This window comes from Micromys minutus (genome assembly GCF_963924665.1).
Source record: "Micromys minutus genome assembly, chromosome: 3".
NCBI classification, from domain to species: Eukaryota; Metazoa; Chordata; class Mammalia; order Rodentia; family Muridae; genus Micromys; species Micromys minutus.
This window is the reverse complement of record NC_137972.1, coordinates 61,177,698-61,196,579: the sequence shown is the minus strand read 5'-3', so window position 1 is coordinate 61,196,579 and position 18,882 is coordinate 61,177,698. Positions and strand designations below refer to the sequence as shown.

At 39.3% G+C, this 18,882-nt stretch overlaps 1 protein-coding gene across 2 annotated transcripts in view; it reads right to left on the bottom strand.

The window, feature by feature from the left end:
* GABRB3 (gamma-aminobutyric acid type A receptor subunit beta3) overlaps window positions 1-18,882 on the bottom strand; it is a gene marked incomplete at both ends in the record, with an annotated part of 213,031 nt that overhangs the window by 18,870 nt on the left and 175,279 nt on the right. For both annotated transcript variants that reach the window (XM_080913836.1, XM_080913835.1), the window contains 2 exons: window positions 7,982-8,119; window positions 11,309-11,391. In XM_080913836.1, the coding sequence (XP_080769962.1) occupies window positions 7,982-8,119; window positions 11,309-11,391 (221 nt within the window). The remainder of the gene's footprint in view (window positions 1-7,981; window positions 8,120-11,308; window positions 11,392-18,882) is intronic.

Here is an 18,882-nt window from a genome sequence, read left to right as displayed (position 1 = left end):
GCTGTCCAATCTCACAGGCCGTCTGTTTCCTTATGTACAAAATCAGGACAGTAATACCAATAGAAGAAAAATGTGATAGGTTACAATTCATTAAAATGAAAAACTATTATGGTGAAAATGATTACCATCAAGGAAATAAAAAGATAGCCTAAGAATAAGAACAAATATTTATAAGATATATATCTAATATCTAGAGCATATGAAGAATTCTTACTCCTCCTCAAAAATATCCTAGATAAATATCCAAATAAAAAGATGGGGGAAGGTTTAGAAGAGGTATTTCTCTGAAGAAAATGGACACAGGGACATTTGTTTTGTGAAGAGATTCTCATCTAGATTCATCACCAGAAAGATGTAAGTCAAATGCACACTAAGAAACCACTTCATTACTACTAGGTCAGCTATAACCAAACTACAATGTGGGTGGGGAACCATGTGAAGAAGATAGATTTTGTACATGCTGCTGGTGTCCATATAAAATGCCTAGATCACTTCAGAAAACAGATTGAAAGTTTCTCCAAAGGTTAAATCACCACCCTTATTAATAATTGTACTTCTAAATATGTGAGTTCACTTTTTGAGAGAATAAAAACATGTCTATGCCTAATCAAATTACAATCACAGTGTAATGCATGGGATACATCCTTACATGCTTTTGGTCAGGTGGGTCTCCAAAACAACATAATGCCTTTAGTTACCCAGTATAACTAGATCATAAGACCTATGACAAAGGACACTAAACACTTTGGTTACAGGACACAGAAAAATCAATTTCAACTCCAGCAAGAAATGTCCTCCCTTTTGTTCATAGTGTCAGAATATTCTGGGCTGGCTGAAAAACTACACTCCTGGTCTTAGCCAGCACTGGCTACGAGCACGGAATGCATGCCACAACACTGACTTGCTTGGACAGGACTCCCCACAGGTGTAATAGCAGCACCTCTATTATTGGGGGAAGAACTGCTTTCTGGTTCCATTATGTTTATACCCAGAAACTTGGTTGGCAGCAGTTGATACAGAAATGCAAAACTGTTCAAAGGACTGAAAGAAGATATTGAGGGTTCAGCCATGGATGTGATACCTCCATCATTTCTACCACCACTAAAGCTCAGGGATTATCAAAGAAGAGACAGTAGGAAGAGGAAGAGCAGGAGGGTTGGAGGAGCACAGTGGAATGATGTGTTCTAGACTGCTATGCATGGCTATCATACTAATAAACTCACAGAAGCTATGGTCCTAGAAAAGAGCTACATAAGACCACAGCAGGTAAAATCCCAGTATACATGGGGTGGGTGATCTCTAGGCTGCATCCCTTGGTAAGGAGCTATTGACAGGTGGTAGCAGCTAAAGAGAATCATCCTTTGGTAAGAATATGGTCACTTGTAACTTTCCCATGCTCTAGGGTGTGGTTTCACAGCTATACACACACTGGCATCACTAATTAAACTTAGTGGGTAATGAAAGAAAAACAGATTAAGTTATTAAGAGGAACATTTTGGAGGAAGTATAGTGGGTAATAAAGGAGGAAAAGTGTGGATGTTATCATATTCCATTAATATTCCATGTTAATAAATATTGATATGTAATAAATCTTCAAATAAAAATAATTTAAGAAATAAAATTACTATATTGCAGAAAACAAATATAAGTGAATAAAGAGAAAATCTTTTTCAGCAATAAGATGTACACAAATATTCACAACAGTCTCATTCTAAATAGCCCTCATAAGGAAATAACTGAAATTAATTGCAAGTAATAAGAAGGGCCAAGTCTATTCATACAATAGAAGAGTGTTCAGTAGTGAAATATAATCACAAAATGATACACAGTGCACCACGAGTGCTTAAAAGCAAACAAACAAACAACTTATTTGAAAGCATCCACTTACAAAGAACTCTATTGTGTGACTCCATTACATGTAGTGCATGGAATAACACACAGAGGAAAGGGATGTGGGTTAGTGACTGCCTGGCACAGGGAAATTACTGCAAAAAGCTACATGATTTCCTTCAAGGCAGTAAAATTTATACTTGATTGTGTTCAAGGTTTCAGAGGCCTACAAATACATAAACACCACTGAACTGTAGACTTTAAATGGGTGAGTTATATAGTACATGAATATCTCAACAAATCAACCAATAAAAAGGAGAAAATCCGCTATGTGTCTACTACTGGGAATTACATGCCATAACTGACAGCAAATAAGAGATGTATTATATTGCCAATAAATACATATTCTTTCCCCCTTCCTTTTCTTTTTGTAATCAAATGCTCTCACCATTGACCATATTTAGACATGTTTGTTAGAGTCTTAAAGGTAACCCCAGTAGATGTGTGTAGATAAATACTTTTATAAGGATGTAGGCTAGTGATGACAGACACTCAGAACCAGTGTGAAAGATGCAGTCCTGATTGAGTGATGTACAAGCCTAGGGTTCTAGGTAAGTGCTACTCTATCCTGCATGGAGCACATTTGCTATGATCTCCTTAATTTAGAATTTCCTTAAACTCAGTTCTTTACTTTGACTGCAATTCCCATGCTTGGTACACATTTCATAGCTCATTAGTTTTACATGCAGACTCCGACCCCCTGACTTTAAGATTCAAAATATTTTCCTCAAAAATGACAATATGCTAGATGAAGCTTCCTCTAAATGTTACCAGAAAAATACAGATGCATTTGAACCGTGTTTTGTGTAATATGAATGGAAGAACTGCACACACATCCCATTTTTACTCATATGAATAACACAAACAAAACTAGTAGACACTGAGAGTCTTCTAAAAATGAAGAAGATGAATATTAAAAGCACTATTTTAATACTATAGACAGATAATTTACAGTACAGTGGGGCATGTGTCTGTGAGGAACAGGGTCCAGGATGGTAACAAGCATCAAACCCAAGACCATCAAGTTTCTCTGGAAAGTGGAGCTGTATTTCACCAAATCTACAAACATACTCCAATACTCTTTAAGTCATCGCCAATTTTCTTCCAAGAGATAATACTACACAAATTGTCTGTCCATTCTTGTGACAAGATCATGATTTGTAACCAAGCCTGGCCTTAAGCTTGTAATCCCATTGTCTCTGTTCTTCCAAATGTGGGAATTGTAGCATCTATGGACACACTATCCTATTTTAAGTAAAACATTAATAATTTGATACTGAAATTGCAAGAAAAAGAAAAGCAGGAATAACTAAGCCAAGATCAGTAAATAAGAGTGTAGAGTGGGTAGCTATTAAAAACAACGAGTTCATGAAATTCCTAGGCAAATGGGTGGAACTTGAAGCTATCATCCTCAGTGAGGTAACCCAGAAACAAAAGAACACTCATGGTATGTACTCACTTATAAGCTAATACTAACTCCCCCCAAAAAAAACCTATAAACAAAAGAGCTCAGAATACCCAAGAAAATATCCACAGAACTTATGAAGCTCAAAAAGAAGGAAGACCAGAATGTGCATGCCTCAGTCCTTCTTAGAAGGGTGAACAAAACAGGGGAGGAAATACAAGGCCAAATAAAAAGCAGGGATTGAAAAAAAAAAGATCTACAGAGACTACCTCACCTGGAGAACCACCACATATACCTGAAGAACCACCAAACCCAAGCACTATTGCTCATGCTAAGAAGTGTTTACTGGCAGGAACCAGACATGGATGTCTCTTCAGGGGCTCTCCCAGAGTCATACAGATACAGATGAGGATGCTTGCAGTTAAACATTAAACTGAACATGGGGACTCCAGTGAAAGAACTAGAGAAAGAACTGAAGGAGCTGAAAGATTTGCACCCTCATGAGGAGAAGAACAACATCATCATCAGCCAAGACACTGAGGTGGAGAGGGTGATTAGAAGAGGGCACACCTTCATGGAAACAAGGTGAGGGGGAGGAGGGAGGGGAGTGGGGAGTATAACATTTGAAATGTAAATACAGAAAATATTCAATATAATTTATGAATCTGACAGACGATCTATCACAGCTCACCCATATGTATACACAATTTCTGAGAAGGGCATTGCAATACACAAAACGTATCACACACTCTGGCTGCAATTAATTTTTCAAAAGAAAATTCATACTAAGTCTTTCACAGGCAGCTTATCAATGATGTTTACCAATAGGTGCCAGAAAACACATTCAATCTCATTATCAGAAAAACAAATGGAAGACACAAGACACAGCTTCCATCCCATAGGTGAGGAATATATCAATTGTGTGGGGCATGGACCTCAGGCTGGCAGATATGTGTGTGCCATGGTATGTTCATTTTGGAGAGCAGTTTGACATTGTCAGTTAAGTTTAAACATTTCTGCTGCTACACTAAGGCATGTAAAGAACATGTATTTATAGTTATTCAAGAAACATCATGTCTTCCTGTGCTTTAGAAGCAGAGCATTTCTAGAGATTATGAAAACATATGTACTAAAGGAATCAAGTCTCCAAATGTGAGGTTGAGGTAGAGAACAGTTGCTAAACATTCAGACTCTCTTCTCCCTTAGACAATGCTCAAACCAACTGACAGTGGCTACGGGGTCATAAGACAATAGCTGCTATCAAGGATGAATAGAAAGAAGTTCAAACAAGCAGGTGAGTAGAGATACTTGAGCATTTACTTCTGGCAGAGTTATTTATATTCACACCTTTGTCGGTTAAATAATCTCACATACATGTTCAGAAAGAAAAATATGACTACTAAAGATACAATAGTCTTTTTATAGACATTTTGATACTGAATCTTTCCTCATGGCATTGCCTTACCTTCTTATGTTGGGCATATCTGAATATCTACCAAGTTAAGTTTCACAAGCCACTTAAAAAAATCTCACACCTCCACATATCTTTTTCTCTTCTTGGGTTGTCTTGTCTTTTCTAGTCTTTCCTTTCCTATTTTTTCTTTCCTTCCCTTTTCTTTTTTTCATTTCCTCTATGGTTAAGAATGGATTCCAGGGGACATGTTCACCTACAAAACCTGCTCTACCCATGGGCTAGACATTTTTTACATTATTACTTCTTTTTTGATGAACTGAAATAAATTTAATTTGACATTTAAAAATTTAAATATCCATTAAATGTTGGTACATCCAAAATATTTCAGTAACATTTAAAATTACTCTATGTAAAGAAGGGGAAACTAGGTAAAATTATGGTCCAGAAGATGTTGCTTCTCCCAACTTCAGAGTTTGTACAGCTCTTTTGTAAGCTGATTTACATGTTTTATACGGAATAATGTAACATAAAAAATTGAAAAATGCAAACTTAGAGTTTAGGAAGGTTAGTGATGGAAAGGTTTGGAGATAGACCATGGTTGGTATGCAGGAAGAAGAACCTTGACGATCATGGTAGCTGTGCTTCCATTTCCCCATATCAGGACAACTTTAATTTCTACTTTATGTGTTTACCTTGCAGTGCTAAAGATTGACCCTGGAGCTCATGAACATACTTGATGTTGTGCTATCGATCAACATCTCTGACTTCCAACTTTCCTATACTTTAAAAAGCTAATTCATTGCAACAGTATGGGCACCCAGGGACGTTGGTGGCATAAAATTGACACAGATGCTACTGTGGAAGAGATAGGACTGTGCATCTTGGCTTCTTTTCAAAACAAATCAAAACACTGTTCAGATCATGGGTATCAGGCTAGGAGCTGAAGCGGTTTGGGCACTAATGAACAAGTTGTCATTCTATAACTCTATAGCAATTCTAGAGCATGGCCACATCATTACACGTGGCATAAATCTTTAATTCCTATGCAGAAACAGGGGTGATTTATGTGATTTTTTGACACGTGGTATTTTAATCCTTGATTATAGAATGTCACTGGGTTTTGAGCTATCTCTTTTGTGTGAAATATTTATTCAACCATCTCCTCTGCAGAAACAATTCATTTTAGTATATGCCTGCTATATACTATTTAGTATATGCCAGGTGTATTCTGTAGGTTCAACAGCGATGCATGATGCAAGCTACTGTTCATGTGCACAGGTATTTCTGTTCCTTCCGAATCCTTGTTAGTTAGCCTATGTTTAGGTGAAGAAGTCTATCAATCCAGGTTACTGATTGAAATTGCATTACTTCCCAACACCAGGGAAGAGCAAAAATTTAGGATTGCATTTAGCTTTTAAATGTCTTTAAGATAACAAGGGGCATATTATTTCTCTCTGAACGGGTCAGAGCAATTTGAATGTATAAGTTCTTTGGGAGTGAAAGATTTTATAACATATATCAAGTTCCATGCAGCATTCAGTGAAATGTAGAACTCAAGTCAGGCTACAAGAAAGACAGTGCTGCATCGTGATGACTTCATGGATCAATGCACAGCTAGAAGATTTCCTTCTGTTCCTGCAACATGCATACTTAGAAGGTACAGTCTGACTTGTATCTTTGAACAAATGAAAACACGAATGCTATAAAGAGCAGTGCCAGTCCAAGGCAGGCTATGTGCTGCCCAGTCCCCAGTCCCTACCATCCCTGGGAGTCTGAGACAGTATTTTAAAAGATTCTTGGGTTAGCAGGTTTTGGTCACAAAGGCAACTTTGTTGACATAATGCAGACACAGGCAGTATCTCTTTGCTGTGGAAATACTACCTGCATCCTCTGAGCAGACCTTTTACACATAGGGCTTGGGGCATAGGACTGATGACGTCTCAATTTTCTACATAATAAATGAGCCATTTTCCTCAAAGCATCAGAGCAATGTTAAGCCTCAGATCCTTATGTTTCTCATGGCCCACACAAAGTGTGTCTCCACAGATCTGCAAACAGTAATTCAGCAGTCTTGCAGGAAAACAAACCTGACTTAACAATTCAAGTTTCTGTCTCCACTAACATTGGGTGGTGGAAGCCATGATGGAGAGGAGAGATACAGGTAATAATTTCGAGCCATTGTGCAGGTACTCAATGACAAATGCTCCAGTCTCAGACAGGAAGCACACTGTGTGGAGAGGTGGGTATGTTTTGAATAGGACTAGTCTCTCCTGAGGACATGCATTCTTGCTGTCAATGGAACCACAGGAAAGGGGATTGTGAAGGTATATAGCAACAGCCTAGCCCAGACAGGATGGCTGTGGCACTAGAAACAGGGCAAAGTACCTCCTAGAGAAAAACAACATGAAGGTGAAATGAACCAGACCTAATTAGCAGAAGAGACAGCAGTCATCCACAGGTACTAGGCAGATAGCAAAGGGCTAGTTTCCTCAGTGCTACCACACCCTGAGACTGATTCATAGCTCTTGGGTTGTGGTTTTTGTTGAAATAAATGTACAGTTCTGCTTTCCTTTAGCATTTTCAACACAGCTTGTGCACATGCTTCTTTACATTTTGGAAACCACTTCTGTTTATCATCTGAATTATCATGCAGAGCAAGAACCAATAATAAAAAACAAATGAGATATCACCACAGCCATAAAACATAGGTGACAGAAATGTAATCAGATCTCAGCAGGCACAGACAGAGAGCAGACATCTTTTCTGTCTGTGGATAATTAGATAAAAATGGTGGTGAATCTAGGCTATGGTAACCTTAACCAGACAGCATTCACAGAAGACCCTGTGAGGTGGGGAGAGCAGCATGGACCTCTGTTGTCCTGGATCACCAAAGCTAAACTGAGTCCAAGATGTGTAAAAGGTGGCAGCTTTTAGAACACCCCCCCATCTCTCTCCCTTTCTCTAAATCATCTCCAAGGCCATTCAGCCTCTTCTCTAGCCAAGAATGGAATATTATGTATGGTATTAAACAGGGACCAGCTCTCTCATCTACTGTCTTATCCTCCACAGCACATGCTAGGGAGTGTCTCATTATTAGGTAGACCTTTCTCCTTATCACAGGAATCAGTGCTTTTTCCACAGAATCTAAAACAGTTCATGTGATGGTCAATTCTAGGCAATACATGGAAGCCAGCCAACACGCATTTTGTTAAGAGACCATACTGTGATAGCATCCAGCATCATTAAAGAACTAAAAGTGAACACAGGATCACCTGTGGCGAAGACAACATTCCTGGAGACCAGACGGTGCTCCACAATGGAGAACTGTGGGAGCTCGATCCTTTCCACGCCAGTGACAGCCTTGTCCCCGCCACGCCAGTAAAATTCAATGTCATCCGTGGTGTAGCCATCTATCAGGAGAGAGAAAAAGGAACATGGTGGATAGGAGACACTGTCACTTTAATAGCAATGTATAACCCAACAAATTATTTTCTGTTAAAAGAAAGTAGATTTAAAGAATCATTTAATGTGCCTAATTCTAAAAAATGTGAATTGGCTTCCTCACCAGTCTAATTTGTACCAGGATGGTCCTGAAAGGCAGAGAACTGAGGTTGTGGGAGATGAGAGATTGAACCAGAGTTTTAAGTACAAAGCATGACATTCCCACACATCTTTACAGCAAGGAGTACAATGCTGGGGGAAAGCAGGTATGAAGATTCAGGAATGGCTATGGAGACTAAGGTCCAACGTCCCCCATCAGAGTCTAGTGGCAAGAGTTCTTTTTAGAAATGCCTGCCCTTTTTAGAAATGCCCTTTGCTGGGACACTCCTGGCCCAGATACACTGGCATAGGTGTGCTCCTCACAGAGTGTTCACAATAAGGATTGTATTTCTCACCCGGTTCTGAGGACAGTTCTCATATTCACCTGAAAGACTGGCAATGTTCCTTGTGAATGAGAGAATCAATGAGAAGCAAAGCACAGTCTAGTCTCACCACCCAAGAATCACACAGCAGACCACAGCAGATCATCTATTTTCATCTCTCTGTATTTTTTACTTTTCTTTGACTCTTATCTTTCTGTCTTCATTTGTCTCCCCTACCTTCTTCTTTTACATCTTCCTCCATCCTCTCTTTTCAGCCCTCTCTCTTCCCTCACTCCTTCCCTCTCTCTTCCCTTCCTTTCATCCTTACTTTCTTGTTTCTCTCTTGAGTCAGATCTCATGACCCAACAACACATTACCTATGCCATCATCTAGGTGCTAGAATCACAGACCATCACATTCAATTCTATATTTCAATTATATCAATAAATCATAAACCTGATTTAAAAATATGTAATCCCAATGCAATAAAATTTTGACTTTGAATCCACAGCTTTCTTAGGCAAGGACCTCAGTTTCTGCAGTGTTCATCATGTCCCCAGAGCAATCTGCTGTCCTCTGAGTAGACCACAGTGTGGCACCTACTATTCAGCACCTCTTTCTGTCTTCCTGATCTGACAGTTCCTTCTCTAATAAAATACTCACCTGACTATGCTGCTCCTCTATGTAAAGCCCATAGCTGCTTTCTATGCAATAGAAAAAGATAACAAGCCCAAACTTCTCACAGAGACCTCAGAAACTTACAAGATGAAGCCCAAGGTGATGCTCCTCCGCTTTCATTAGCAGGCTAGGCATGTGTGCTTCTTACTGCTCATAGCAGCTCCTGTGCTCAGACCTGCTGCATTCTCTGCAGGAACCCTTGCCACTTGTTCAAATAGCCCATCCTTCTCCAGGTCACACAATTTACTGCCAGCTTCCTGCAGAAGCCTTTCATGACATCCCACTTCCTGAACAATCCCTCAAACACCCACAATTCTTTGTATTTCAAAGCACTGATGGTTATTTCTGCATGTTTCCTATCCCTCTAGATCATATACTGCAGGCTGGGAAGCATTTTGCCTCTGTGCACTGCATGTCCCTATACTTATAACAGTACATGCACCAGGTCAGAGGGCAGCTCTATGTTACAGTGCTTATTACACAACTGGAAAACCGGGGGTTTATCCCAGAAACAGAAAACAAAACCAAAGCTAAACATCAGTGCTGCAGTTGAACCCTGCAAACTATGAGGGTTAAATTAATGGATCGACACATTTATACTATGCTAGAAAACAAAGATCCCGCTTTCCCACTCCAATCCCAGTGCACAGAAGCCAGTAGAAAGGAATTCCCTGCTTGTTCTCAGACACTTTTAGCCCAGAGTTCTGCAAGACAAGTCATTCCTTACTCAAGAAATCTCTTTTGCCCAACACCTGATGAAGTCATGTCACACAGTAATAATGGTCACACCCAGAGGTAGGTGTAAGCAGTTGGAGCTGAAGCTGCTTCCTAAATAAAAGCTTGTATTCACTTCTTAAAACATCCATAGTCTCAGCAGAGCCGTGGCCTCAAGCCAAATAGAAAGATTTGACTTCCTAGGATAATCCTCGGAACTGTAGGGATCACTATCTTTCCTCTGAGCCTTTGAAGCTCCATGGCCAAAAATCCTCAAAAGCTCCAACACTCCATTGTTGGATATGACTCTACGTTCCTGATCCGTGAATTCATATATGTCAGGAAGCATGATCAGTACAGCAGAGTAGGGCTCAGTGAGAACAGCTGCAGCTCCCACTGAGTAATTCCTCCATGGTACTTAAGCTCCATGACCCTCCTCAACCAAAATATATCCAGTGACACCACAAAAACAACTTCAGCCAGCCACCCAAATCTCGGTTGAATGCCAGTTTAGATTAATAATAAACCAGGCTGTGACAGACTCAGTACAAACACTTGTTGAGACTAGTAATAAGGCCATGTGTGACAGGTCAGGATCAATAGGCGGCACTGTTCAGGTGGCAAAAGGCACATCTGCTTGTTAGAAGTTAGCAACCCAGCTTCAACTCTCCTGTAGAGGTACACAGCACTCAATTATTAAGACAGCATCTGAACACTCCTCAAATTGAAGAAAATTGCCAAGATGCAGAAATGGTCAGCTTGTAAGGCTGTGATTCTGATGGGAAATGAGTTTCGCTCCAACTGCCCAGGGTCCCAGCAGTTCAGCCACTCAAGCATGATGAAGCAGATTGTAAGAAAATTGCATCTCAGTGCTTGCTCTGTTCTTGCTAAATGGTTTGAGATGGGGGACATTTGTTTTCTCCTATTTCAGCACAGAGAACTGACTATCTAATCAGATTAGAATAAAGAACTCTTTTATACTGAGTGTACACACACACACACACACACACACACTTCCTGACTTTTGATCTTTCTGCTTCTTTCTTGCTTTCCCCCCCCCCCCTTTTTTTAATCTCTGTCTTTCTCTGTGCTTAGAGTAAACTTGGTAAAAGTTAATCTGCTAATGCTTTGTTTTGTTTTGAGTGATGGGAATGATACCCAGGGACTGCTGTGTAGAAGACAAGCATTCGACCACTGAGGTTCCTCCCAGCCTAATTTTAAGGCAGCTAGGTGTGTGATAAGCACATTGTAAATGCTTTGGTATGCATGCTAACTTACAATCACAACAGAAATAAAACTTAATATTCGAAGGACAAAATGTGGAAGGCAGAGTGAAATACACACAGCTTTCAATTTCCAGGGTGCAGTTTTGCTCATCCAGTGGGTATCTTCTGAGGTCCATCATGCAGGCTGCTGTGGTGGTGATCCTGAAATACATAGCAGCGGTGGCATTAGAGGTGTGTTAAGGAACAGAGGAGGGAAACTGCTTCTAGACAGACACAAGGCACAAACACATAAAATCCCCTTCCCAATATCCACCTGAATGAGCCTCCCTCAAGGTATACTGAGAATTTTGAACATGTACAAAATTCCTCATATGCACCATTTGAATATATACAGGTCAGCTTTATCAAGAAAACAAAGCCATGCTTAACTTTACGGACTTAACCTGCTTTAAATTGACAAGTATAATGTATACATGTTTATGGTGTGTAGGGTAAGATTTAAAAGTATGCATGTGTCATAGAATGAAACAAGGAGTGCACTGCACTCCATCTATAATCCAAAACTAAATACATTTTTTTCTAAATCATGCAATTATTTAGTCCTACATTGCATCCTCTTCACTAGAAAAAAGTCTATAATTGGGATTATTATTTTCTACTATCTGTTTTCTTATTCATCTCCCCAAACAATATGAAGACATATGTCCATGTATAAACATATACATTGGTAAGGGCACTGAGCTTAGCAGCCTCTCATGGTAACAATATGTAGAGTCAGAATGACAATTATAGAAACTGGGCAGTCAATAAGTCCAGAAGTAGGTTTTTCCTGCCAACAACTGTTTCTGACATGTAGGACTTATCTAGATCTTCCTATTTCTCTAAAATAATGATCTTTTTTATCTAATTAACTTGATAAAAATGTAAATATTGTCAGGAGCCATTGGAGAAAAGCTAAAAATTATCAGGTAATCTTTCTGCAATCGCTCCACCTTGGGTTAAATTCTATGATGAATTTGTTTTGGCAGGCAAGGCCCATGAGAAATTCATTTTAGGAAAGTTCCCTGCTATTAATATTCTTTTCCTGTTATTATTAAGCATATATAATAATTGCTAGATATTAGGCCATCCTTTTGAGCAGATTTCTGCAGAACAACAAAGATATACTGTCTTGTGTTGATGCTATATAGACAAAGAAACGATTCTTTAATTCTTATTGATTATCCTATAAGAATAATTTTCTGATAGTCAAAACTGCAATGAGAACTCTGACAGTCTTCAAATGTTATGAGTCAATTGTTTCTGACATAGCAAGCAGGCATCTACTACTCAGAGCAGATTCCAAGAGCTGTAAGACCATTAACCAAGGTCATAAAAAGGGAACTAATGATTTACTATAGGTGCAAGAACAAAAGACAAAATATTGACTAGGTTTATCTACAAAAAAATTCACAAATATGTTAGTCATAAAACTTATGGTATTTAACTCTTCATGATCCCGTAGAGCTAGGAACAGATGATGAATGTTAGCAAGATAATTACTCCTAATAGCTATGCATGTAAACATTCTCTGTTGTAAACTTCTTGTTCAATTTATGATTTAAATTTATGCGGAAGTTTATGGTGAACTTTTTACCATGTCATCATATATTCTGAAAGATATATAAGTGCTAAGGACAAAGAGAAGAGATAGAACTGAGGGGAAATTTTAATACAGAACTGAACACAAGAAGAACATAGATGTAAAAGCATTGCTACAGCATAGGCAGAGGATTAGGAGAATTAGATGATGAGAAGGAGAATGCACAGTGTAATAACTTAGAAACTATAAGGCAGGTTAAAAAATTAAGAGACCTATATGCAAAATATAGAGGAAAAGAGGAAAAATAGAAGCTGTAGAGAGGGCAATAAGAGCAGATGGACGTCTCTTTACCATGAGGTAGAACAGGTCTTTTCTTATTAGCAAGGCATGCTTTGTCATACCAGAGAGAACAAAGTTTCCATCTAACAAACAGTTTTAATTCATTTAGCAATAATAGGATAGAAGCTTTTCCTTTATGAAATAAAGACTGGAGCTCATTTTTTATCCAGAATGAGTGAGTTCTTTCTGCACTGATGCTTGGTCTTTCCTCTCTCTCTCTCTCTCTCTCTCTCTCTCTCTCTCTCTCTCTCTCTCTCTCTCTCTCTCTCTCTCTCTCTCTCTCTCTCTCTCTCTCTCCCTCCCTCCCTCCCTCCCTCCCTCCCTCCCTCCCCCCTCCCTCCCTCCCTCCCTCCCTCCCTCCCTCCCTCCCTCCCTCTCTCTCTCTCTCTCTCTCTCTCTCTCTCTCTCTCTCTCTCTCATGTTTGTGTGTGTGTGTGTGTGTGTGTGTGTGTGTGTCTAAGTATGCAATTATAAGATAGTATGAAATCTTGGCCCAACTGTTTTGCACAGTGACTTACAAATGTGTATGTGTGAATATGCATATGAATTTATATGAGTTTAATCCACATTTGCTTGTGTAAAAGTTTTTCCTTCTGTGAGCATGACTCTCTTCTGGTTCAGTGAAAGTTTATTATCCCAACATCCCTCTACTCTGACAAGCTAGAGACATCTGGACAAGAGGGAAATGACTCTAGCAATTAATCCATTGTTTAATCCCATGTTTTAAGATGGGGTGTTAATGACAGAGACTGCAGCTTCTGGCCTGAGAGGAGCTCAGACAGGCAGGTTAACTACTGCAGCAAAGTGACTTAGACTTAAGATAAGTAAACATTTTATTACTATACAACAATCTTAATATCTTGCCCCACCAATACTCAACCCTGTTGTTGACTTACCTTTAAGAGAGAACCAAAAGAAAGAAGAACATCCGGGGCATGGCCCTAGCAAAATATGTGTTCACCGTTTTTCATTACTTGGAAGAAATACTTAGAAAACCCCATGACTGTAGAGAAAACCTGCATTCCACAATGGAAAAGCATAAAAGTGAAGGGTCTACAAATGATCAGGCTCTGTGGGGCTATAGGAAAAAGAACAGTTGGGGCAAGGGAAGGTGGGGGAACACAAAGAATGAGGGCAAGACTGTTCAGCACAGCAGAGCCTCTCACTTAACTCAGGCTAGGTAAGTAACTTGAAAGACTGGGGGGAACTTGCACTATTGAGCTCTAACAGAAATGAAAAGGACAGGAAGATTTAGACTCCAAAGTTGAGTGCTTAAGAATCTTGAATGGATCTGGTCCAGTTTGATAAGCCCAAGTGACCTCACAAGCTCTATATTTGCTCTGTATTTGCAGTCCCCAGTTCTCCCATATGCTCTGATGAGTAATTTTCTGTCTCCTCTCTTCTCCCTCTGCCTCTCCCTACTCCTTCCTTCCTCCCTCCCTCCCTCCATCTCTTCCTCAATCACTCTCTCCTTTCTTTTCTCGTCCCTCTTTTTTTTTTTTTTTTTTTTTTTTTTTTTTTTTTACTTTTTCTTTTTGTTCTGAAAGGAGAGGGACCACCATTATATCCCACTTTCATAGCCTGCCATAGTCTGAAAACTACGCTTATATCTCTAAGGACTGACAGCAACAACCAATTGAAGTGAACATCTCTGGGTAAGTGTGGTTGGTGTTAGCTCTCCAACTTTACAAAAGTACCTTCATAAAATTTAGAATCAGCAGAAAAAAAGGGTCTTTAATGGTGTCTGTGAATGACTTTCTTACTTTCTTACTTGAGTTACATAAAGTGTGAAGACCCAACTGAAAGAGGGCTCAATTATTTTCTTGTCTGGGCCCTGGCCTGAAAGAAGACACAGCCAAGCAGTGGCATGCACAGCTTTCAGACTGCAGATGCAGTGTGACTCCGGATTCTATGAAACCCTCTTCCAGATGGAGTAGAGCCTGAACCTATGATCTGAGAGAAACACATTTTCCTTTAAGTTGCTTTGGCCTATATCACAGCTATAGCAAAATACACCAAGACGGTATAGTTCTCTGTTCAGCAAGTTATTTTTTTAAGGTTTTCATTGTTTGCTTTTTTGACTGAGACAAAGAATTGGCTGGAATCTTTCTGCTTTAGTGTATGCTTCTGACATAACGCAGATGTATGGGTAAATGGTGAAGACAATGTCCTGGACAGTGAGACAGTAAACCTATTGTTACCCATAAGGTTGACAATCTGCTACTGCTGTCCTCTGTCTCTGTATGTCTGTCTCCACTCCCCCCATGTGTATGTGTGTGTGTGTGTGTGTGTGTGTGTGTGTAGAAATAATTATATGCATGTATATTAGAGATATGTTATACTAAATGACATATATTTATAATCTATATCTTCTTTTGCTCCGTTCCCTTGTTTTTTGCTTTTCTTTCTTCATTCACTTTCTTTTTTTCTCTCTTGCTTATTGATGTTTTTGGATTGCTTTTGTACTCAGACATCAGCCAGTCAGTCTCATCATTTTGCCAACTGCTTAGTAAAGTTTAATACTATTGTAACTATTGTTATTCATTATTATTCTTCCCATTTGCAGATAAGCAAACAAGGGTTATTAAAAACAAGTGGCTCAGCAATCTCAATGCCCCTAGAAGGCACAAATATCATGAAACAAGGCAGTGTATCCTATACAGCGTACTTGGTTTTTCATGCCTCTTTACCTTTGTATTAGTAGTGAAGAAGACAATTGTGAGTATTAATTTTAATGTTCTTAGATGACTACATGCTGGCACTAACCTTGACAGTTTTCTCAAATAGAGTCAAAGTTAAGGAACTCTGGTCCTGCCATCGCCTTGCTTCATATCAATGCATTCCTCTTATTAAGTATATCCATCTGACTATTGACTGGTTGTCTCTTTGTCTACTTTGGCTTGAGTCTATAAAGTCAGAACTAAGCTTGCCCTGACTACAGCAAACTGATAGTGCAAGAACTGTACTTCCCATAGCAAGTGACCCACAAAAACTCACAGAATAAATGACTTGGAAAGTTAAGAGACAAAAGTAGGTTGGAATTGTCGAAGAAAGATATCCCAGCCCTTTTTGGTTTCAAGGTGGTAGATATGAGATAGAGGGAGATGACCGCCCACAACCAAGCACTCTCAGGAAGATCCCTGGACACTCTTAATGTCCAGGGTTTCACTGTTCCAGAGGCTCAGAGGAGCCCCTTGCTCAAGATCAAGTGGTTGCTGTGAATCCTTTTGCTGCAGAATAGAACCTTTAAGAATCCAGTCCACTGTCCACCATGTGTGTGAAAGCATTACTTCAAGAAGATTACAATGAAACATACCTTTGGTTCCAATTACAATCTTGTCACACTGACAGGACTAGATATGGATCAACATAAGTGTCCCAGAACTAAAAAATATCTCTATCTGTCGCTGAACAGCACCACATAGCAACTGTTCTTTCCCAGCTACCTCTTCAAATCCTTTTTGCTGCCTATGTCAGCCTTCATGGTCTGCATCACAGACTGTCTAGAAGCCAGTAGTTTTGGTTCCAAAGGCAACCATCATTTTTCAAGGTATAGGAATACTGGTGTTTAGAATGAACACCCAAGTACAATACTATAGAGAACACACATTCTTCTTTAGCAAGTATTTACAAGAGAGCTGTAGAAGGCACCAGATATGGGCCAGAAATTCTGTTACCCTTATGTTTTATAGAGTATATTTAAAAATACATTTACAGGAATGTCTAAATCCTTTTGCTATGGAGATTTTTTTAGGTTGTTATTTCAAAATTTATCAGAGCAAGCTGAGTGTGCTGCAGTCTTCCCCTTACCTTTCCTAGATGAGCTTCACTACAGAGGTATTTTTGTCTCTCTTAACTATGTATCAACCTCGTAGCCTGCTTTGTCTGATGGGTAGTAGATGTGACAGCTTAGTAATGACAGGAGGAACTGTTCTCTTATGGGTCTTCTTCTGCTATGAAAAAGCTGTGCTAGGTGAGTCTGCTGGTCCAGGAGAATGGACACAGGGATAGGACTGAGGTGCCATGGGAACTTCTCAAAGACCATCTCAGTGAGCTAGCTGAGGACCACTCACACTCAAACTATGGGTTAGCTAGCAAAGGCTAACATATTTGTTCATCCCTCAGACAAAGGAGCAACACACATATGTGCAGTAAGGATTTCCAGTGGCTTGCTATCCTGCAGTAATGTAGCAATAGGTAACAGCTCCTTAGTGTAGTATTTTCCTACAGCAGACATATCTGATTCTACATAGAAGCATGAAGGAGAGTGCCTTTATGCACTGTGTTATTTGTGGTAGGTGAGGCATGCTTATTTCTCTCTTACCTGTTTTGCAGATTATCTGAGAGCAAAGCTACTCACAGAACCAGAAAATCACTGGGCTGAAAAACTAAATAGGGAGAACATGTTCTCTAGTCCCTCCCAGGAAAGTAGCTACCCAGGACTCAAGACCAAGGAATTCATAAAGATAATACCCTAAGCACAGAACTCTTGTGAGAAAGGGAAAAAATTAGAAAAAATCAAAAAAGAACTTTGAATCCTTCCTAGTATCTTGATCTGATTAGGATGCTTGGGGTATCTCTAAAAGCACATTACCCCCACTATGTTGCTTTAACTATATGTTTGGGGGCTGCTTGCCTGTCCTAACTGTATTCCTGGATGCATAGAAATGCCTTGAACATTGCAGTTATTCAGTTTCTGTTTTGTTTTATTGGTTTTTTTTTTTTTTTTTTTAGCACTTGGTTCTGTTTCTGGTGTTGTAGTCAAAAGTCAGTGTCAAGTCCAGTCCAATGCAGTCAATTCTGTCTTTAACTAAGGGTTGGATAGTTTTGTCTCTTAAGATCTGAATCCATTCAGGTGTCTTTTGTAGTTCTATAGTCACTTCTTTACATATGACTTCCAGGTTTCCTAGCATCATTTGTTATGAAGACTCCTTACTGTCAAGTGAACAATACTGGCATCCCTGTTATAATTCATATAGACTCTTGTTCTCACAGTAGTACTAGTGCTCAGTCCCTAGAACCTACATGGTGGCTCATAACTGTCTGTTCCTCCAATTCCAGGGACAGGGGGGTCTTCATAGACACTGCATAAAACACTACATGGATAAACATGTTGAAAAACATGCCCAAACATATAATGACAAAGGAATTTAAAATTAATTTAAATATGTCAAGATTTATTTCTGGGTTATCGATTCTAATTTACTATACAGTGTGTCTGCCCTTAGGAGAAGTGGTTTGTTTTGACTAACATAGTTTTGTAGCACATGTTAAAAATACAAACTGTGAGGCCTCCATCTTTCTACTTTTTAAAGGATATTAGAGACATTTGGAATCATTTGCGATTTCATGGGGAATAATAGGAGTTTCCAATCATACAAATACTGAATGTGGAAATGACTGGGGCCTATCCTTTTTTGGGGGAAGATGATGTTAAATACCAAACATGAGTTATAGTGCATCATACTGTACCATATGAAGAAGATAGAAAGACCACACAACAATTCAGAAAAGCCTAGGATGTTACCTTTAGGACTGGAGAGCTGGCTGACCAGTTAAAAGTGCATGCTGCTCTTATAGACCTCACATCTGGCAGCCCATAACAACCTCTAACTCCAGCTCCAGGAGATTCAATGCTTCTGGCCTTTTCAGGTACCTGAATTCCTGTGCAAGCACACCCTCCCTTCCCCACTCCTACAATTATACTTTATTAAACATAATTGTTAAAGTTCATTTAAGACAACTAAATCTTTATCTTGTTAGGTGATAAT